The sequence below is a fragment of the Harmonia axyridis genome, chromosome 5, assembly GCF_914767665.1.
Source record: "Harmonia axyridis chromosome 5, icHarAxyr1.1, whole genome shotgun sequence".
NCBI lineage: Eukaryota > Metazoa > Arthropoda > Insecta > Coleoptera > Coccinellidae > Harmonia > Harmonia axyridis.
Window position 1 is genome coordinate 27,386,299 of NC_059505.1, and position 24,035 is coordinate 27,410,333.

The 24,035-nt window shown below is 31.9% G+C and overlaps 3 protein-coding genes across 12 annotated transcripts in view; 1 reads left to right on the top strand and 2 right to left on the bottom strand.

Annotated features, from left to right (window-relative positions):
• Positions 1-20,641, bottom strand: part of LOC123681147 (transcription factor RFX3) — a 35,007-nt gene extending 14,366 nt beyond the window's left edge. For 2 of the 10 annotated variants that reach the window (XM_045619380.1, XM_045619373.1), the window contains exons 1-3: positions 20,133-20,393; positions 4,228-4,386; positions 3,332-3,500 (exon numbers count right to left, since the gene is read on the bottom strand). In XM_045619380.1, the coding sequence (XP_045475336.1) occupies positions 3,332-3,500; positions 4,228-4,353 (295 nt within the window). In that variant the 5' untranslated portion in view covers positions 4,354-4,386; positions 20,133-20,393. Of the gene's footprint in view, positions 1-3,331; positions 3,501-4,227; positions 4,387-19,654; positions 19,793-19,862; positions 20,084-20,132; positions 20,395-20,525 lie in introns of those variants that run through there. The other 8 variants (XM_045619374.1, XM_045619376.1, XM_045619381.1 and 5 more) reach the window with 8 other exon arrangements.
• Positions 20,642-20,884: 243 nt separating this feature from the next.
• On the top strand, positions 20,885-22,477 carry LOC123681152 (protein rogdi). The gene is made up of 7 exons (XM_045619386.1): positions 20,885-21,083; positions 21,143-21,214; positions 21,272-21,406; positions 21,460-21,623; positions 21,676-21,796; positions 21,861-22,070; positions 22,123-22,477. Exons 1-7 carry the CDS (start codon positions 21,048-21,050, stop codon positions 22,192-22,194), a joined length of 810 nt encoding a protein of 269 aa, XP_045475342.1. The 5' UTR covers positions 20,885-21,047; the 3' UTR covers positions 22,195-22,477.
• A 102-nt stretch (positions 22,478-22,579) lies between these two features.
• On the bottom strand, positions 22,580-24,023 carry LOC123681150 (rRNA methyltransferase 3, mitochondrial). Its single transcript, XM_045619384.1, has 4 exons — positions 23,558-24,023; positions 23,260-23,507; positions 23,058-23,204; positions 22,580-22,999 (listed from the first exon to the last, which is right to left on the bottom strand). Exons 1-4 carry the CDS (start codon positions 23,914-23,916, stop codon positions 22,587-22,589), a joined length of 1,167 nt encoding a protein of 388 aa, XP_045475340.1. The 5' UTR covers positions 23,917-24,023; the 3' UTR covers positions 22,580-22,586.
• Between the last annotated feature and the right edge of the window lie 12 nt (positions 24,024-24,035).

Here is a 24,035-nt window from a genome sequence, read left to right on the forward strand (position 1 = left end):
AAGATTTTATTCGGGAAAGAATTGTGACTGTTTCGCGATTGGAGAAACAAGAAACATGTTTAAGATGCTGAAGAAGCTATTTCACTAGCGTATTTTGCTAAACTCGCAAAAGAATGTGCACCTTCTTCTCTATGGCTAAAATATTCGATAATATGAGATTGTTTACAATTAAAAGAAAGAGTGGAAATTGACAAATATGGTACGAAGAAAAATTTTAGATACAAGCTAAAAAATCCAACATTTTTCACAAGAGAAGGAGTCGATCAATTGATATGTACAGCCCCAGACCATGAATTTTTGACGATGAAAGTTGTTTTATTAATCGGACTTGGCGGAGCTTGTAGAACTAATGAGTTGGCCGAAATTTTAACAGGCGATGTCGAAATTGTGGAAAACAAAATAATTATGACTATTCCAGACGAAAACTCACAGGAAAAGATAGTTTGCCATGTATCGAATAGTGAAATTGACCCAATGACTATATTTGAAAAATATTTAACCTTGCGACTCATATTACACACATAAGACTCCTACAGAAATGGTAAACGCACAGTTCAACCTTATGGTATTCACTTCCTTTCTCCAATATCTGAGAAAATTACTAGATAACTTAATCTCAAAATCCGAGCTTGTAGACTGGCTATTGTACCAGAAGATTGTCAGCAACATTTCTTGTCAATGCTGATGGAGATATCTTAGATCTGCAAGAGCTGGGTAGATAGAAAACAAGTAAGATTGCATGATGATATTTACACAGAAGAAAATCTGACGAAAAAAGTAACTGCGCAGAAGTTCCAGATGGAAAACGTTTTTATAAGGAATTTACCAAATAATAATAATAATAATAATAGTGTCTTTATTGTAAGAGAAAAAAAATAATACGTGATATAGGGGCGAAGTCTAGCTTAAGCTACTCTACTCAACTCCAACAAATACTAGTGTGTTGATAACATATCAGTTTCAGATATCACATTATATGCAGAATCACATGGGTGCTGAATCAGTAGCAATAAATATAATGAATACCTGACAATTAATAACAAAGAAATCACATTCAATTTTAAAAATTGTCAAAAGATTTAAATTCATGTTATTAAAAATAATTGGTATTAATTAATAACCATGGTAAATAGTGAAACAAATGTTCATGCTGAATTTCCTGAGGATATTATAATAGGTTTTAATTGTTGTAAAATTTCGATATCCCATATTCTATACTTTCTACAAATTTCACTGAAATATTGCGCATATACAAGGTGTTTTGTGAAGATAGGTCAAAATTTCAGGAGATGATTCCTTGATTAAAACTATGACGTTCCTACCACGATTTCAGTCGCCAGGTCACCGTAAACACAAACGAAAAGACACAAAAACTTGAAATTTTCGAGGTAGGTTCTGATCTCGAATACCTTGGTAAAGTTCTTTGTTTTTCTGATCTTTTCAAAACTACAGATTAGATCGAGATGAAATTCTGTATGTAGAATAAAAATTTGAAACTTCGTACTAAATTTCATGTTGATCGCTTCACTAGAACCTACAAAAAATTCAAGGATATCGAAGGAAATACTCGATATTTCAGTGACAACAAATAACAGTTTTAAACTGCATGCAAAATTTCGTCTTTATCACATCATCAAAATCTTGGAAAATTCAAGCAGCATTTCGAAAAAAATTTACCCCAATATATCCGTAATCAATAGATACTACTACGTTGAAATTCAGTTTGTACATGTAAAATAATCTCTTGATGTTTTCTTCCAAATTTCAAGAGGATCCTTTCATAAGAACCTTTCATCTAGGTAGATAAACTAACCAACAATAATGAAACATATAAATCGCATCTCGTTTACACAATTATGTGGTTTCCAAGGACTCAATAGATACATGCACAGACGAGTGATTAAAAGCTCCAGACGCCAATTCAGTTTTTTCCTCGATTATTATAGTTATTATTATTATTAATCAATGAAATTATTTTTTCACATGTTAAAGGCTTTTAGTTGAGATCTCTTTCCAAACTAGAAAAAAGTATAATTTCCCAATATTCTGCTTAGTTAACTATCCTACCCAATTACAAGAATATTTTCATGGATATTTGGGAGTGAAATGCCTAGTCAGCAAATTGCATGATAAAGGTAAGCTTTTGAAACTGCTATAAATCTATTACCTATGAATTCTGGAAGTTAAATATTTTTGTGAAGATTATTATTCAGGTGATTTCAACATAAATTCAACTGTTAGTTGCTGTTTCTTCTCACGAAAATATTTCCTCGAAAACTCGATCTCAAAAGGATTAGATAATTTGGGAATGGAGGGTATTTATTCGCTTCACATGCATAAGCGAAAAATGTATTTGATGCTCTTACCTACTGCAGGCTGAACTGGTGTTAAAGAAGCATATGATCTAGCAGCTGCTTCTGACGTTAGCATTAAAAAATAGTATCAGGTACCAATGTTAGTTAAGGTGCATCACAAATTTAAATAACTAAGAATTTTCTTTTGCACAAGTAAGTATCCATGGAGTATCAAATTTTTTCAGAATGTGAATGAATCGATTGAAAAATGTAATGCCTGCAGTGTAGAGCTAGTTCAATAATGGGAAGTTGGGTAGTATAAAAATATTAATAGAATAAGTTAAAATATTATTTCATCAGTAAAAGGTTCACTTTGAAATTGTTAAACAAAAATAATCCAAAATAGCGGGACATCTTCAACTCATTTTCTTTCAACCATTTCATTGGAGATATTATGGTGAATGCGCAAAAATATTTTTCTTATAGAGGGGTCTGACACACATTGATGGATGGAGAAAAGTTGAATTTGTCTCAAACAATTCCTTATTTAGAGTGAAAAATTTCTGAATGATGATATACTCCGGCAGTAGAGTTTCTGCTGCAGATAAAAAACTTTCATAGTTGTTTACTACTGATTATTAATTTTTTATATCACCAATTAATTTAGATGATTAACTTTTATATTCTTAATTGTATTGTATGTCTAATTTTGATTTTAAAGTTATAAAAATAAAAATATGGATTCAATTATCTTCAATGTAGGAAGGCATTGTATCGATCAACAAATTTGAGATTCCGCCAAAAACATCTAAGGCAAGTTGCTATAGTTATGAAACAAAATTCCTAGTGTAATCTACTGTAAACTACAATGAAACCACAATTGTACAGAAAAAACAACATTGGTTTCAATACATTGGTGTAGAATATGAAACAAAAATCATAACAGGGCATATACTACCAAACTATTATCGAATGATTTAATATCATGCTGTGTCATTACGAATCTATTTTCTATTGAAGATCTGATTTAAACTTACCTGTAACAGTTATGAAATGAGGTGAACTTTGACCAATAGGGTCCGTTTCGTGAGCTTCACTATGATGTTCTCCAGTTGCAGTGCTTTCGTTACTTGACTCTGCTGCTTGTTCTAATGCTGATACATCTATCACTGGCACACCATTCACTATAGTCCCAGCAGCACCAGCCTAACAGGAATAGGTTATATGAAATGAATTTTCCCTCAAAGCGCTTCTAACATTATCCTCATTAAAAATGGTTTCTAACTTTCGAAATGTTTGTCATCTTTCAAGATGTAAATAATAAAAACTATGATTTGATATTTTGATTGATTAAAAGCAAACTGCAATTATTTAATATTATCAGCAAGGTTTTTAATGAATAGCAAATGTTTGTCAGGAACAAATCAAGCAGAACTGAATTCGATATTCGATGAAAAGGGACATGAAGGATATTTAAATAGAATATGACATTGAAAGAAGCTTGATTATGTTATCATGAATACATAAATCAACCCCCAAGGGCTAAAATTCAGATCTAGTTCATTAAATCTTTTGATGCAAAGTGTGACATTCTTTGTGTTTATCTGTTAGGAAAAGCAACTGGATTCAATGAAGATAATGAACAAGATTAATCAGAATTTACAGTAAGTAGCAAAGTAATATCTTATTCCAGATGAAATCAATAATTTTTGAGGTGGTTATCATCAAGTGAATAGGAATGATGGAAATTAAAACATGGCTAGTTTGAATATCATTCTGGAAAACTATGCCCCTATGGATATTATGCTCATTTAGGGTAAACTAAACGGAAAGTACCTATAAACACCCATCACACGACCTCAACTGTCACCACAAAAACTGACACAACATATAATCAATACTGGGATGACTTTCAAATGAGAGTAAAATGTACCTGATGCAGACTGGCAGGTAGCACGATTAGCTGGGTGGTCTGGGGCTGGACCGGAGGAGTAGTCGCTGGAGCAGGGGTGGGAGGGCTGCTGCTTCCTCCTGCAGTGAAACGAGCTGCTGTTGCCATGACTGGTCTCCAAGGCTATCTCAAAGCTCCTTCCTACAACAACCAATCATATATCAGCAGAGGGTATGAAACAGATTGCTCTCCTTTTTCTTATACATGAGCATCGGTATGTTTTGTACATCGACAACAACAGTTTTTTGTGGATGAATCGGGAAAAATAGGATATTTCCTCCCAGATAGAAAGCTATATTTCTAGTTTATAAATTTTTTTTGCGAAAAAACGGGCAGCTATCTCCCATACATAACTTTTATGATTGAAGGAAAATAGGAGAAAGGAAGTATTCAGAAAAATATAATGCTTTTATTGAAAGGGTTTTTCAGGTCAATTCATGAAATAATAAGGATAGATAATACACAAAATTGATTTACATATTCCCAGATTAATGGATTTTCTGAATGTTCATAAAATATCATATAATTCATATTTCAAAATCAAAAATAGAAAATATATTTTTTTTAATTCAGTTAATTGAAAAAAATGTTTAATTTTTTTTCCATTCATTTCTCGAAAAATTGGCAATAATGCAATGTCCTAGCCTTGATAGTTTCGATATCATCAAATTTTGAACATTTCAATCGGATTTCAGAACTATAACCAACTTAGTCATAATATTTTGATTGTAGTTTAAGTTAATTTTCAGATGAAAAGATCGCAAATTGAAGAAGGTTAGTTTCAATGAATTATTCATTTTTTTTGAGAACATCCTTTATAAATTTATAACAGACAATTCCAGATAGACAAAAAAATCTTATGGAAGGTGACAAGATTCGTTATCGAAACGGCCTTAAACACAAATAAAAATTCTGCGGACAAAACCAACGTTGGATATGAATTTATGTACTCTTAAAACAAAATGGATACGGTATATCAATTATATTGACTTTTAAGTACCTATTACTATTGTAACAGTATAAAATATGAAAAAATAATGAAAAATTTAGGGATGGTTTCTTCGAGGACTATAATTATTAATAGAATAATTGCATTTGAAAGTTTTAAATGTTGTCGAATTTGCTTGATTATTATTTCTCATAAAATTAAATATTCCTAACATTTCACAGAGAAAAAATGACAATGAGACAACTTAGTGAAATGTGTGTTTCATCCAACTAAAATAACAGAATTTTATATGCAAAATACAAATTTTTGGGATTCTCTCAGAATCAAAGGAATTTCTAAATGATTTTATAGCGTTTTTCGCAGTTGAAATATTCTTATTGTACAGGGTGAGTCTTCGATTTGTACATATATTTCAACCGGAGATTCATGAGGTCAAAGGAAACACTTTTTCCTTTACTATTTTTTCTGATTCGATTTTTTCTTTCTCACTCGGTTTAATGGCCATTTTTGTGTTGACCGGACTTTGATGTCATTTTATGTTCGGAAAAGATTAACCACAACAATAAAAAACTGTATTCCGAAAATTATTTCCTACGATACCCGTTCATTTGCGAGATATACCTAAAAATTTTATGGATTTTCAACAGCCTGTATCTTTCCAACCGAGCCGAATCGGAAAAAATGCTAAAGGAAAAAATAGTTTCCTTCGACCTCAGGAATCTTCGGTTGAAATATATGGGGTGTTCCAAATTTGTTGTCTAGTGACGGGATCTCAGAATCCCTTTGAGCTAGAAAAAAATGAATGGCACATTTTCAGGATAGATTCTTGAGATAATTCATTTGGTAACAACCGCAACCTCATAAATTCAATTATTTTCAAGTTATGAGAGAAAATTAGAAAATGGCGCGAAATGGAAAGTTCTCATAACTTCTTTATTACTGGTGCTTCAAACGAAACAAAAACATTCTACAGACAATTTTTTCCGAAGAATTATTAGTGTAGAAAAATTTCTATAACAAATAAAATCGCTTAATTTATCCCTTGTCAAAAATATATAACATATAAATTTCTTCTCAAATTATAAAAATCATCAAAAGTTTCAATTTCACACGGCAAATTAGCCAAATGCCTATCTATGATAATCTGTGAACTTCAGACAATTAAAATATTCGGTGGCCACCTGATTTGATACCGTTATATTTTTTTGACATTTTAACATTTTCAAATTGATAATTGTTGTTCTTCAAATGTGATCAAATGAAGAAATCTAACGATGTTGAATCAGGAAACATTGAACGGCGACCGAATATTTTAATTATCTGAAATTCACAGATTATCATAGATAGGCATTTAATTAATTTGCCGTGAGAAACTGAAACTTTTGATGATTTTTATAGTTTGATGAGAAATTTATATATAATGTTATATATTTTTGAAAATAGAATAGAAATAGATAATAATAGAAAATAAATAGAAATTTGTATGGTTTACATCTGAAAAGAAACAAGTTTGAACTTATAGTTCAAAACTAATTGCAATAATAATTTTTCTTCTACACCAACGGATTCTACGGAAAAAAGTGCCTCTAGAATATTTTTGTTTCTTGTTGATAGCATCAATAATAAAGAAATTATGAGAACTTTTCATTTCATACAATTTGCTCTTATAGCTTGTAAACAGTTGAATTTATAAGGTTCCGATTTTCATCAAGTAAATTCTCTCAAAAATCGACCCGAAAATTCATTAATTTTTTTCTAGCTCAAAGGATTCTTCTAGACAACGAATTTCGGACACCCGGTACAAGTCAAAGACTCGCCCTGTGTATTACTAATTTTTAAGTTTAAAAAATGTGTATACAAATGTGTATATGTTAAAGAGTGCTGGAGTATTTAAATATTTCCTGACCTTAGCGACAAAAATAATAAAGTAATATACAATCAACAGGTGATGTATTCATTGATACCCTGAACAAATCCCCTGGCAATGATTTCAGAGGCTTCTTCGAACATATTTAAACTTCAAAAAGATACATCAGAGATAATATTCTATTAGTCAAGTTCGTTTAATTGATTTCGAACAGGAAAATAAACAAAAAAAATTAATTCGCCTTGATTCAACAGCCCCAAACAACCGGCTAAAGCCCCACAAAGGATAGACACATATCATACGTGAAAGGTAACTCACCAAATAGACAAATTAAGAGAATAATAAGAACCCCAACAAATCGGGCGGACTTAATCCGCACTCGTGCAGTCTCATTAACTACTGAAGCCTTTTATATTCAAATCGCAACTACCCGTCGCACTGAGAAACAGACAATAGTTACTGAGCCACCCTGGAAACGGAGGTGCGCGAAAAACTACCCTATCGGGCCTTTCGTTTGGAAAGAAACAGAAAACTTCCTGAAGCGGCAAGTTTTTAATACTACCGGTGAACTAGTATCTCTCATGTTGATTGGTGCACCTGGACGCGCTAAACACGTGCGATACGCGGGTGCCTCTAAATTGAGGCATAAGGGTGAATTTTCCTAATTCTAATTATCGCGCAGCAGGGACGGACTGAATAAATAATCTGATGTATATATTGAAAATCAGAAATGAGCAAAATTAAAAAGTTACATGGTAAATATTAAATTCTTACACTGTGTAGATCCTTAAAAATGATTGTACAATTTGATAACAAGGAATTGATTTCTATATGACGATTTAAAAATATTATAATAATAATAAACGCCTTATTGGATAGATGCATAGCTGTCTACTGAGGGGCGAAGTCTAGCAATGCTATTCAACTTAATCCTCCGAGTAGAGAAAAACACAATAACATGATTCAAATTGAATAATCACATGAGAAAATGTATATTCTAAGACTAAAAAAGTAACTAAGAAAAAATAACAAAACAAAATGGGAACTTTGAAAAGGTAAACATGAAATTGAAGGAAACGGCCTCTAGGAACACTTAGTTATAAAACGATTACGATCACAGAAAACAGAAACAGTCTCTTGATAGCAAGTTTAAATATAAATTTAAACAGAAATACATATAATACACATATAAATGTGGAAAGCGTTCTAAGGGAAGGAGGTATTTTATTATATTCAATAACAGCGTTATAGTGGAACAATTTTTTTAAAACCGAATACGAAATGTCTGGGAATGTGTTACACGGCTGAGAGAACGATCATCTAATTCACCTCTAAAATTCAGAATGAGGCGAAGACAAAAAGATAATCCAGTGTCAAGCACCTTATGTACCATCTAATGCACTTTCTCTGTGTTATATATTTACATAAGATTCAATTCAATAATACTACATTTTCAAACTGAAATATTCAGTAGCGTACTTTTCACTTATAGGGTTGTTGGTTTATGCTGTAGGAATATTTCAATGATGGCAATAAAATGATCCAAAACTAGGAGTTCGAGAAAACAGTACCTAAATAATATATCAAATGCAGTGGTTTTATTATTTAATACAGACTCATTTGAATTTTATAAGTTAAAAAGAGTATTAAAGAGTTCCAAACTATCAGAAAATGTTCAAAAAGCGAAATGTGTTAAAATTTAAAATCAATCAATCTAAAGAATAATTTTCGAGAAATATAGCAGTTCAGTGCAAGTTTTTGTTGAGCGTTGATCTAGAACTATATTTTCGATGAATTCTGTGGAATTTTATTTCCAAATTCTTTTAAATAATATGGATATGTTATGAGCAATGACAGATTTATTTGGTGGACCATAATTATATGGTCATTGTTTATTGACCAACACAAACATAATAAGTTAGAGGTAACAGTTTACTTTTAAAAATGCTATGAAAAATAGTTTAAAATTCTTTCAAAATTGTTTTTTAATTGAAATACAAAAATTCCTATTATGTATGAAAAACCAAATGGTTTCCCTGGTAGGGCATTCAACACCTTCACAAGTACAAGAACCAACAACTGAATCAGCAATGCAGCAAACCTACTATGAACAGTAAGTATAAAAAAATACAGGGTGTCCCAGATATAGTGGTCAATAATTCCCCATCGTATTTTATGTATATCGAGGGAAGTACAAATATTTTTTATTAGAAAAATGTTTCTAGACAGAACAATATCTCTTCAAAGGTAGGGCCCCCGAGATGGATTTTAATTATTTTCTCTGGAACTAAGTCGGCAAAAATCATGAAATATGGTATGACTTTTGTTACTTGGGAGTTCCACTTGCTACTGTGAAAATACTACGAGAATCTAATTAGGTGCGTCTCAAACCGGAGACTTGTAGTGTGAATTTTACAACAACTTTTCCGTACCTTAATATTTTCAAATTTTGACGCAACCCTGCCTTTTGTCGTTTTGCGTTTGATGAGGTAGGTATATTTTTTTTGTTAAATTTCTTTCTTCAGCTTGGACACAAAATACGAAATGGCCGCGTTCAGCAAAGCAGAAGGAACTGTTGTCAATATTCTATGGGTTTACTGCTGAACGCATTTTGTCGGTTTATTAAGCCTTAGAACATAGAAAACTTATTATTCTATATTCTTCTGTTATTCTTTATTATAAGGTTAAAGCACCATAGCATATGCTCCATAGCGGTCGCCCATATTTGGTAGCGAATTCATTTTATACTACTTTTTGTTACATGATGAGTATTTTACAAGTGATAGTTAGGACAGTGGTTTTTGAACAAAATTCAAATTTAAAATATAACAATAATGGAAACTGAAACATATTCGTTCAATAACATTCTGAAATGCTCTCTGAATAAATCTCCCATATACAGAGGAATTTTATTTCTTGGACGTACTTCTCAATTTCACTATCCAAATTAGATCAGGCAATTCTTAAACAAGTCCAATTTCGTATTGATCGTTCTCATCGAAAACGAAGGCAATAACTCATATTCGAATGCTTCGATAAGAAGCTGAAATAAAATAGTAATAATACCGAAAACAAACTTTGTAACTAAAATCTATATAATAACAGAAAATTGTCACTCATCATAACATAACCTTCAAGGAGGACCCACAGAACATCTTTTTTTGAACAACAGGAAACGTTCAAGAAAATGAGCAACCGGTCCAGCAGACAATACTCACGTTACCAAACTGATACCTTTCAGAAGCGGAGTTACTTGCATTACCAATCTTTCTGCTGAATGCGGCCATTGAAAATTGATGGAAAAGTTTACTTAACTATTACGTCATAAGTAAGCGGACCCTATGACACCTTCAAGCGTTTTTACGCTAGATTCGAGTTAGATCAGAAAGAAGTTCCATAAACCTCAAAACTTTAGTATATCGCCGAAATACGTTTTTTTCGGAAATAGTAGATGTGTTGCTACATTACAGGAGGGAAGTTCATCTAGCCTACTCTGGTGCACCCTGTATATCGTGCAGGAAGTCAAATCGCGAGCATCGCCCCAAGTTTCGCCTTCCGCCAATGTACTCACCCCCACGACCATCTAGATCACCTGACCTATGTCCACCAGCGCGGCTCCGACCCTGTCCGCCTGGATACACCTGGATGAAGGATAAGGATTGTCGTATAGGTGAGTCACGGAAGAGTGAACGACGGTCGCATTGCCTTAAACCGCGTGCAACTGCCGCTACGCGCAATAGGAGCAATGTGCTTTTCCTCGGATCGCTAGGGGGTGCACAGGCATCAGGCAGGCACTGGGTGGCACAGCATTCGATCCCGCCGAGGGGACTTTTGGAAAAATGCGAACTGAACAGGTGAAGCGAGATAGCCTTGCCGGAATGGGAGCTCGGACCTGGCGCCGAATTTGTCACGGATAATTAGCAGGATATTTTTCAAACGGGGTGTAATCGTATTTATTTATGATAAATCGACTTAGTACCATAATCGGAATTAGCGACTATATCACTTTGGGAGTTAGAAGACGGTAGGTTGTTTGGTAATTGGTTGGCAAACACCTCAGAGTAGTAAACATAGATAGAGGGAGCATATGTCATTTTCAGTAAGCAAATTTTGTCCCCAACATTAACTTTCAAATTTGACATGAAGCGCGAGGAAATGAAAACATATCAGTGATACGATATTTCACTCAATTCGCGAGTTCTCCACAAAGAACGCACTTCTTTATCCCATAGTGAATCAACGTTTCATATTAACTCAAAATATATTGGTATAAATACCTAAATATATCAGAAATTCAGAAAACATACTTCAAGCGCGCCAAACGACGTGAAACAAGCGATGACACAAGGAGAGCAAAAGTTGCTCAACCTTGGATTTCAGAAGGTAGATACAGAAAAAGATAAATATTCTGCTTATTACAAATTCGACAATTACGAAAATATCAGATTCCTAATATTCAAATTTGAATATTTAATCGGGAATCACTCAAATAAATATATTTCATTCAATATCATATACATTCATAACGATATATTAAAATTGTGGATTTGAAAATATATCACAATCCGACATCGTAATCTAACCATGTTGAGGATATGTAAATATTGCGTATACTATCAATGTTTTTTACTCTATGACAACCTCCGACTATAAATGATCTCAATGGGTGTTTAGGTGAATCAGGTAGAAAAGCATATTTAAATGTCTTTTTTATATTAAATACGAGTAATATTTCAAAAACATCAAGTGAAAGAATGACATAAAAACGTTTGAAATGGTCGGAGTTGGCCTGATAATAATGCACTTTTGGGTTCATCGAAGCAGAAGATATATGCAAACTGAATATTCTATGGTTCTGGTGCAACGATCAACACGAACATTTGCATTAAGTTTGAAATTGTTATTTTGCATCAACACATAATATCCCAGCTCACTCGGATCTATTGTCATGGAAATATTGGGTATTATTTATTATTATTTATCGGTATTTTTCTTGAATTTTCTCTAGTTCTGGAGAAACACTCAAAATGAAATTTTATATGAAGCTTGAAATTATCATTTTAAATACAAATGCAGAATTTCATATCGATGGCATTCGTAGTTTTGAAATTATCATCAGGTAAGCAAAATTTGAAACGCCTAGTCGGATTTCGATCATTAAGGACTCAACCACGTCATTGAGGATTTCAAGTTTCTAGGTTTTTCCGTTCGAGAGTCATCGTGATTACGATGGCCGGATAGAACAGAGGTAAGTTGTTCAAAATGAATGAGACTATTCATCGGTTACTTATTCAAACGATATTATTTATCTTATTTTAAATGACATACCCTATATTTTATTTTCTCATTCGATAGAGAATTTTTCGAAAATAATGAATCTTGATACCTTATAAATGAATTAAATACAGTCAGTGAATAATTCATCAATGAATTGTCCCATTTTGAATATCAAGTAGAGTTCTCATTAATTTTATCAGAGTCCGTACTTTCCTCCGTTCTTCTATTATATCAACTTTCAAAATCTCATTTAAATACATAAATTCATTCAATTCGGAGTCATTAGGTTTTTTATAAAACCCTTCAATTCATGAAAAATCGAAATATCTGAAAAACGGTAGGTTTTAAGCATAATATGAAACATCGAACATACTTGGGTTCATTCATTCCATTGAATCAGAGGATTCAATAAAAAACAGGATGTTCTATAAGAAAAGAACATATGTCTGGTCATTTACACTTTTTTGGGATACCCTGTGTACTTTGAAAATGTAGTTCTAATGAAGCCTAATGATACTAGGTCGAAAAAGAATTCGAATATTTCAGCGCTTAAATGGTGGAACCCCCTGTATGTATAATATATTAGGTACATCAGTTGAAATTATCTTGAGAATCAGATAAAAGACTAAAAATCACGTATCGAATTTGAAAAAATTCAAGCTAAATACATTAAAACCGTGAAATATGTAGACATAATATTGATAATCCTATCATCGTGTTTTTGAATTAATGAAATAGATATAAGTTATGTATAATAGTTAATGTCATGTAGGATTTCTTTTCAATTATTATATTTTCACTTTCGAAAATAACATAAAATGTCAATTTTCCGAGGATTCAATTCCAACAGTCTATTGTTGAAAATGAAACAAAATCTCAAGAATATACCTAATACAATCGAATCCTTTTCTATGGAAATCTTTCATTCGGCAAAAAATAAGAGCCATTCATAGCGCACGATGTTTTGGACGGTCATCGCGTAGAAGATACGTAAGTAGTGACGGCAGTGACGCTAATAATTAAAATTTTCACGTTTCGATTAGGTAACTGAATTCGCGGTTTCATTATAAAACCGCTAAATGGCAAAACCGCGACCTTGTCAAAATATCTTATTTACATAAATGTTTTTGTCACAAGAGATAATTGATCCGTGAAATTATGAAACGCAGCAATATCTTCTTTTCGAATGAGAATTATTTATTCGGTGGATTTGGCAAAATATTCCAATTTATGAATCACATTGTGGATCGAATTTATCAAATGTAAATAATGTTCTATCTTCAAGACTAGTTTGGTCTTAAACAATTATGTTCCACTCACTGATGAATACATCGAAGTCAAAATCTATTCTATTGGTCCCTAGAATCCCCTAATAGAAGTGAAATTGAAAAATCCCCAGAATTCCCCAGATTTGTTCAAATGTCAAAAATTGAAATACTCTCGTTTTCTTAGCCTGAAATAGTTCTAAAGTTCAATACAGTTAGACAGTTGAGGTTATAAATGATGCATCATCGAAAAAAAGGTTTTTTATACTGAACGCTTTGTTTTCGAGATACAGGCTGATCTTATATTCCTATTTATCGAACCTTTACTAATCTTCGCTACAGATTGGGTAAATAAGTAATAAAACTTATAATTAACTTATTCGTCAAAGCTTAATAACTCTTTATTATTATGTGGATTTTCCTGATGATTACTTCAGAATTGTTCGAAATTTTTTTCTCGGAATAGGTAGCAGATACGTCTAAACTACGAAAAACCAAAAAGTGTAGTACTGGACCAAAGTTTCTTTTTACATTTTTCTAGACAACCCTTAGTTCACAAAAAAATAGTTCTGGAGGAAAGAATATAAGCGGACACTATTGTAGAGAAAAAACATCAACCTATAGATTCGCATTCAAAATTAGCTCATCACAAAATGAAAAATTTAAATTGGAATATTATACCAAATTTAAGTTAAATGTCTTGTGAAGATAAGAACCTATGAGAATTGATTTTGAAAAAAATGAACACCCTGTATCTCGAGAATCAAGCGTTAAAGGTCTTGTGTTTATAGAACTTTTTTCTTAGCATGATCCGAGAAATCAGTCTGTATACCATACTTGAAGGTAACTACGCTGACGAATAAAGTAGAATTTTTAAAAATGTGTTTTTACTGGTTGGGCCTTGGGTTTGAGTGAAGTGTTATTTTGTACTGCAAAAGGCCAATCACAACGTCAGATGGCGTCAATTATGAACAAAAACGGAAAGTTTATAAATCCAAGGTAACTCTCGAACGGAATTGGATAGATTTGAAATTTTCAGGATCCAATCCGTTCAATGGTTTCGGAATTGAAAATTTTGTTTTCCCAATAATTGAAAAAATACCCATCTGATCGGATTGAAATTAAAAAATCGGTCACAAAATAGTAAAATTAATGTTTATTGGAAATTTCATAAGAATCTGGTAAAATAAAAAAAATTGTGTTTAAAATTTCAATATCACAGAATGTATAAGTCAGATTTCATTGAAATGTAGTGTATTATGCGAAAATTCAGTTATACAGCACTTACAGAAAATATATAAACATTTTTTTTCTGATCTATATCACAGAATACTTCTCGGAGAATGGGACTAATTTGTTTCGAATTTGTGACGGGACGGTTAAAAAGCTGCAAAGATGTCCCCGGTCTGATGCACAGATGGCGGTGCTAGTATTAAATCCATATGATTTTTAGTTAGTACCAACCTTCAAACGATACGTGTCAAAATTTGACAGCAGTCCGACCATTAGTTTGTGAGATATTGCGTTGTGAGTGTGGCTACTTTTGTTATTTGAAAAAAGATGAAAAAAAAATACAGTTGAAGCAAAATCTTGGCTTGATGAAGAGTTTCCGGGGTCTGCACTAGGAAAATCGACCATCATTGATTGGTATGCTAAGTTTAAACGTGGTGAAATGAGCACCGAAGACGGCCCACGCAGTGGACTACCAAAAGAGGCTGTTACTGATGAAAAAATCAAAAAATTTCACAAAATAACTTTGAATGACCGTAAAGTGAAGTTGATCGCGATAGCAAACATTGTGAAGTTATCACCTGAACGTGTACATCATATCATTCACGAATATTTGTACATGAGAAAGCTGTGTGCAAAATGGGTGCCGCGCGAGCTCACAATCGATCAAAAGCAACAACGTGTTAATCATTCTGAGCAGTGTTTGGAGCTGTTTAAGTGCAATAAACCTGAATTTTTGAGTCGATATGTGACAATGGATAAAACATGGATCCATCATTTCATTCCGGAGTCCAATCGACATTCAGCTGTGCGGACTGCACACGATGAATCGAATCCAAAGCGAGGAAAAACACAACAGTCAGCTGGCAAGGTTATGGCATCAGTATTCTGGGGTATAATATTCATTGATTATCTCCAAAAGGGCCAGACCATCAACAGCGATTATTATATAGCGTTATTGGATCGTTTAAAGGATGAAATCGTTAAAAAACGGCCTCATTTGAAGAAAAAGAAGGTGATGATTAATCAAGATAATGCGCCGTGTCACAAATCAATGAAAACAATGACAAAATTGCATGAATTGGGCTTCGAATGCTTCTACATCCACCGTATTCGCTAGATCTGGCCCCAGCGACTTTTTTCTGTTCTCAGGCCTCAAAAGAATGCTCGCTGGAAAGAAATTTAGCGCCAATGAAGAAGTAATCGCCGAAACTGAGGCCTATTTTGAAGCGAAAGACAAATCGTACAACAAAAATTGAATCGAAAAGTTGGAAGATCGCTATAATCGGTGTATCACCCTCGAAGGCAACTATGTGAAATAATAAAATCGAATTTTTCCAAAAAAATGTGTTTTACTATGGTACACCGAGGACTTTTCAATTAGCCTGTTACAACGACGAAATTTCGAGTGGTGATGTGTTCATAGCAAGAAGACGCAGCATTTATTTTGATGAATTTAATACGAAGTAGCCAAATTTGAATACAGAATTTCCTTCTTCGATTATTTTTTAAATGCTTCTTTTTTTCTTCAAGAAAAATTTTCCAAGACAGTGATGAATGACATTGTGTGGAAGTATCACGACAGTATGTTTTTATGGCATATCACTTTGCAGGTTAATTGAGTGATTGAAGATTGTTAAGAAGTAAACTCTAGTCAAACATATTTTGAAAAGTAAGACAGAACGGGAAGTTTTCGCTTCAGATTTGTGTTCAGAAAACCAAATTTAGTTCAAAATATCGGTTTTAATGTTCATGCGGAATTTCATGAAAAAATTACATCAAAACAAATTTCAACAAGCAAGAAAAAAGCTCATCAGCCAGTGCGTTTTTATTTTTTTGGGTCATAATAGCAACAGAAAATCAAAGTTAGTTCCTGTATTTTATAGAATCGACTAAAACCGCTTATAACGCAAATAAATCAACTACATTTCAGGTGGTATGAAGCATGAAAATGGGGGGATTTGAATATTTCTCCCTATCTTTTGCTGGAGGAAGGCACTGCATGGTACAACTTTCGATCGATCAGGGGGACTTTTGGAATATGCGACGAACAAAGTAAATCATGCAAGGTAATGCAGTCTTGAAGCAGTTTCAAACAAGTTATTTCGCTTAAATCGGGTAATCGAAAAGTTAACAGAAAAGGTAATATGTCACTGGCAATAGAAATCAATGAAAAATCCCATTATTAGATAAAACATGGAAATTGAAAATAAAAACTATTTCGCACTACAAATTATGAATTACCTCCACAAGATGCGAAGTTTTTGCGGTGCATTCTTGACGTATCCATCGAAAAAAATCGAGTATTATTTCTTAGCGATAAAAGGAGTGCTGATCACGCGGAATCTACCATCGGACTGCTAATACTTTTGTTGGATCAAAATTAAATTGTCAAGGAGATGTTTGTTGTTATAGAGACAAACAATTTGTTTTATTATTTCCACTGTTAAACCTGTTTATATGCGTTTTCGAGATCATCACGATGTTGAAATCTCTGTTGCCAATTTGAGGAGCCGTTCCCCGAACAGATCGCCCTATCATTTTGTCATGACCAGACTTAGTATTCTTTGGTGCCGGCCGTCTGTAAACGCGATAACTCTCGACGAAAACAACCTGGAAATTTTAAATTTCAGAGTAGGTTCAGATCTGGATTACCGGGATTGAATTCGTTACTAGGCAAAATACGACTAGGGATTCTGCAAATATGGCCGTTCAACATTATCTTTTCCTGATAATTCCATAACTACAAGAAGTTCGACTAAAAACATGCCTCGAATTTGAGTTTCGGAAAGAAAAAGTTAGACAGAGCAACATCGGGGTAATACAGTGGTTGTACAATTTTTTTTGTCATATTTTCAGCATTTTCACAAACCAGGTTATTTTCGACGATGCATAGAATATTTCCAGCTTTTCAGAATGTGAATTTTAATGTACAATTCAATAATGGAGACAGATGTTTCGCTGGATATTTTGGTTCGTTATAATAATCGTAGAAGACACAAGAATTAAACTGAGAAAATGAAGAACGAGTATAAATGGTAGTTTTAGGCGGTATTTTCCTGTACTTTGTTGACACAATGAATATTCCATATTTCGATTAATTTGCATAAAAAATTTTTCGATATAATTATATAAAAATTTTGACTACGAAATAGAGAATTGGACGAAAATGTAATCGAAAACATAAATGATGTAATAGCATCTTCGAGAGAAAAAGGATATATTAGTTATTGACTGAAGGAATTTTATAGAAAGAAGCAAGTGAATGAATTAAATAGGGACAAAAAAATAAACAAAGCACACCTTCTCACATCAATTCTCAAACAAAAAAATAAGTAAAAGAAAGTAGAAGTTGAACAAAATATAGGATTTCAAATTCCTCTTTTTTTTTAATCAAGGTAAACAATTTTAAATAGCTACATTAAAATTTTTTCCATATAAATAATAAAAAAATTGAAATTAATATTATGTCAGTGTAATCAGAATCAGATAGCCATTACTAATTTATAAGATGTGTTGTTGCAATTTTAATGAATTCAAATAAATATTAATTTAATAATTTCTGAAATTATAATATGTGTAAAAATAATTGAAATTTATAGCACATATCTGGTATTTGTCAATCTAAAATTCATAAAACCTAAACCTAAAATTAGCTGATGAATGTACCTATATGCTTTACAGATTTCAAAAGCATTTCAATAAGCTATGTTCCATTCACTTTACACCTATAATATCAGAATTTCAAAATACAAGTAGAACAAATGCCAGATAAAACTAGGAATTAAATCATCAGCAAAAGCATATGTATGAGGAAATCTCTCATTTCTCCTCCTATCAAATCCAGAGGCAAAAAACAAATAGGCAATCAATTTGTGAAAAATGAAACATATACATCACAAATGACCTCTTTCGGAGGCAGGGGAAAAAATACCTAATGAGAAAGTGAAACTCACTTCTCAATAAAATCAGGTCAGTCACAATAGCTAAATCTCAAGAAATTTCTAATTATGAAGTTCAATACTAAGCCCAGATAATTGGACAGGTGAAGTTGGAGGCAGAGACTTATGACGAGAAAGTGATTCCTATGGATACCAGCCATGGCAACGAAAGGGAGAGATATGGTCCATGCCCTACACACCGAACAAAGTCAGTGGTGTGCTGGATTCACACAAGCAATGAAATGGCTCATATTTATCATCCATGTATAACATTTACTCAAATACAAACATTCCTATTCAACATTGAAGTGCTTTGTATATACATAGAATTGAAATAATGACTAGTAAAATATGTGATACAATACAAAAAATATATAGCTCATTATTTATTGCAAGTTCAACTGAAAACTATGTTTCAAGGTATCTAGCCACAGATGAAAATGATGATAAATGGTTTCAAATTTTCAATAATTTCAAACAAACAACAATTGAAATTTATTCTAAGAACTTAATGCAAAATTAAATTTGTGATGCCACTGAATAAAGCAATGGCCTTTTCATAGATTCTTTGAGATCAATGGATCAAAATGATATACATCGAAGATGTTGAATAGGAACAGGATACAGATAAGATGAATATGTTTTATGAATACTATGAGCATTTTTCTTTCATTAAAAAACTAGCAATAAAACTATACAGATTGAAGAAATACATACATCTCATCTAAGATGTAATTAATGATGATAATCATATCACCATATTCCAATCTCCAAAAAACTTGTGGATTCATAAAAGTCACAATATTAATTCAAATATATAAAAGTCAGGAAAAAGTCCTGGGAAAGATAAATTTTCAGAGAACTTTTGATTAGAACTCACCGTTTAGATCATCTTCAAAAGAAAATGTAACAGAAGCATATTCCAGAAATGTGTGGGGTAATTTATCCAATCATCTCTCTGATTGCTTGAAAAAGGGAAGAGATCAATTCAAATTTCCACCCCTAGGCTTTAACCCCTCTGAAAATGAGAGTGAATGATAGAGAAAGTAATTTACTTTCTAATTAAACTTTCTTGGAGTCAATCTTACATTTCTAGCATTCTACAAATATGATGTCTTAATTGCAATATCAGCCGAAAGTTTGTGTTTTATTCTGATTGTTCTAGTGAAATTGGAAAATTGTGATATTCCAACCCTAATGGAGGCCATTTGCAAATCAATGAAAATAAAAAATGATCAATATATATGAAGCATAACTCGTCATAACAAAAAACCATGAAAAATGACAACAAATAAATGAACTAATTCAGATAACAATCGTGCATATTGAAGAAAAATTTAAATAAAATTAACATTTACCTAATGTTGCTATGTTGTTGTATTGGTTGCTAAGGTAGTCACCAAGGATACGAAGTGATTTTCCTACTTTTTGACAGCTACTTAATAATCTGGAATTGGAAGCATTGAATAGATGGAATTCTCAATAGAATTTTCCTTGTATTCTAATTCCATTCTAAGTAATTTTCATGTGAAGTAATTGCATAAAATAAATTCAGTAAATAAAGAACGAGTAACAAATTATTGATTATCCCTTGTGAATGCGATAAAACACCTTACTTTATTACAGATGTCGGTAATAAGGAAAACTGTAACTTTCGCACTTGAATATTGCGGGAAAAATGAATATTGTGCATACAAAATAAGAAAATTCAATTATGTATCACTTAACTCAGAACTCATATAAGTACTTACCTTGAGATAGTTAAACTGAATATTTAAATGACGAATTTAGCCTTTTTTGAAGCCATAATAATTAAAACAATCTTTGACAGGAGTGAATGCAAAAATATTTAAAAAACACAAATTACTACAATTCTATGTAATTTGATCTTTTATTTGATAGGTATGAAATATCCTTCCATTGAATTCCTAACTGATTTGAGATTATCTGCTAAATATATATCACCTATACTAATTCGTACAGTTGATTTTGAATAACATTCTTGCTTTATAATAATAAAAAAATTTTATTAATTTAAATTTGCCGCCTAAAGTATCTTTCACGGTATATTTGTAAGAAGTATGAACGAAACTGTGATCAAGCATAGAACAATATAGAGTTGCTTAAAATAAAAATATTTTGACCTAATTCCTAATTTCCATTTTAAATACTTGTCCTTCATACAAATTCAAATCATTAATTATTGTTTAACATAAAACTTAGTATCCTGAAAAGTAAATAGTCTCGAATAGTGCTTCCTCACATTAATAAATATGGTAGATTGTGAAAGAGCTGAAGCATTAAATTTAGTAAGTAAAAATTTGCATTTAATACTAAAATTCTAATTATACACCCTAATAAATTACAGCAACATGAATTTGAATGGGTTTTAAATCAGGAAATACACAAAGGATTGGATCAAGTACATCAGATATTAGTTGTGAGTAGAAATAAAATGTTAGTGATTCCTGAAGTACATGAGCATTGATTTTTCAAGGAATGTGCTAGGCGTTTTCCTGTGCAATTATATGGTCATGATAATTCAAGTAAGCAAGAGAAATTTGTTTTATCCGTTCCCTCTGATCAGTTAAAATGTCTGGTCACACTCACTGGAGACAGTATTACACACGCTGTAGGTACTAGTAGGCATTTTGATGAAAAATAACTCATTTGATAATTTTTTAGGACATTAACTTCAAAGTTACTAAACAAACTAATAATCCAGTGATGGTTCACACAGCAATACATAATGATCACCCCTGGAAATTACAACAAGTTCAAGATGCTGCAAATCATTTACAACAAGCTATATATCATATTGATGATGTTGGGAAGAATTATAAATTCAAGTTAGAAACATCACCTCAACAAAATATCAATGATATATCACTTTAATTTCAGATCATCTGATGAAGTTTTACATATTCTAGGAAATATATTGGGTAGCTTACAAAGAGGCCGTACTAGTTTAATTGTTCCAAAAAAAAAAGCTATTGATGAACTAATGAATAGCAGGAATATGGTTAGAATATTAATTAATTAGTTTTCCACAAGCATTTAGAATTCATTGATTTTTATTTTTGTAGAAAGCTTTGTCTCCAAATATTCCAGAGGATACTGCAATATCTTTTTATATTCAAAGTCATAAATTAATATTTGCTACTTATCAACTAACTAATATACATGGAAATATAAGTTATGATTCAAGTCATGCTGAATACCCTGTACCTTGGTTGAATGAAGTTCTTGTATTGTTTACAGTTGGATTGCAACTCTGTCAACAGTTGAAGGATAAGGTATAACTCTTCTATTATTTTTTCCATTACTAAAATGATTAATTTGTTCTAGATCTGTGTTTTTTCCCAATATAAAGATTTTACTGTTGGTTCAAGGCCACCAAGTCCAGGTCCAGGAATTTAAATAGTCAATAGTGAGCACAGTGATGTCAATTTAAGAATCTTATAAGTATTCACACTACTTAATATTCAATGTTCTCAAAGTCTTATCGAGGAGTTGGCTTCAATAAGTGATAGGATATAAAGTATTATATTTATTTTCATACTTGAATGTATGTAATTATGACATTTATTGTATCTATTTATTAGAGATTAGAAAGTTTTCTCGTATGTTATAAATATTTTGTGTTGTTGAAGTTGAATTTTTTCAATTAGAATTAATAATCAAAACATAAAATATTTTAGAACACCATTGTTTTAATTTCAGTTATCAGTATTAAAAGTAGTTATCATTAACTCAAAACAGGGTTGTGTAGTTGACTCCTTATAATTCACTATAAAAACACATATTCAAAATCAAGTATCTATTTGTCTTTTGATTTCAAATAATAGAATACCTAAAGCTGTACCACTATTTAAACTTTCAACTTTGTTGTTCAAAGGTATATTTATTCTTAATCCACCTTTAGAATGCACTATCTTATATGCTTCTTCGCTTATGCCCTCAGTTTCTCCTCCAATTATTAAAGAGATTTCATGTGAACCTTTATACTTTAAAAGATGATATGATTCTATTGGTATCGTATTAATTAAATCTATTATCATGGATGTATTCTTGAAAGTCTTAACTAAATTGTTATCTGCTATGAACCAAGATGTTGAGCTGATACGTTTTTCAATTTGCTTCCATTCTAATTTTTCAATTTGAATTTTGAAATGAGCTCCCATTGCCCCTCTCAATACTTTGCCATTCCAAATATCGCAGCATCCTAAAATTAAAAATATAATTATAATATTCAAAAGAAAGTGGGGAAAAATTCAATTCACCTTTAGTACAGATGATAGTTTTACATCCTGCTGCAGCACAAGTTCTTAAAATTGAACCTAGATTTCCAGGATCTCGAATATTATCACATATAATGTTCACAGGTAATGAATACTTGGTTTCTTTCAATTCAGGTATTTTAAACACCCCTAAAAACACAATTAGTATTATCTGAATTAACATAATAGAATGTGTGATAGCTACCCATAATTCCAGGATTTGTTGTCAAATCTGACCATAACTCCATTTCCCTATATGGCATTTTGTAGATTTTTGCCCCTAATTTAGGCAAATCAGTTTTTATTTCTTCAAGCTCATTTTTTCTACTGAACAGAATATATTCTAATTTACAACCAGATTTCAGAGCTTCATTAATTAGTCTTTTTCCTTCTATTAGAAACGATTCTTTCTTTTTAAGAGATTTAGGCGACTTCAAATTCGATAGAATTCTCCTGAAATTTCTCAACGATAATTAGAGAATACAAATTTTTCCTTTACTTACGCAACTCTGGAGTCGTTATTATTCATTTTAGTGTATACCAGATTACCATCAGAATCTATTATAGTTTCTAACATGTCATTCTGTTTTTCCTCTTTATTTTTCAATTTTCGAAGAGTTGGAAGTTTTTTTTTAGGTTTGGAATTTCTAGTTTCAAGGCTTAAATTTGGAATAGAATCTAGTTTGTCATCTGGAATTATTCTTTCATCATAAGTCTTTGATTCCTTCTCAATTTCATTTATTTCTTCAGGCATGTATACCTTTTTAGGTGTACGACTTGACCATCTTGGAATATATCGTAATTGTTGTAAATTTGTGATTTGTATAATTCTACCATTAACGAGCTGTTTAATGATAAACATTTTTTTTTTCAAATAAATTAATAGTTGTAAATGGGAATAAAATTTCAAAATTATAACCTATTACACTCATGTGTTCGGTTTTTAATGTTTTGACAGTTTTGATGGCTGTCAAAATAATT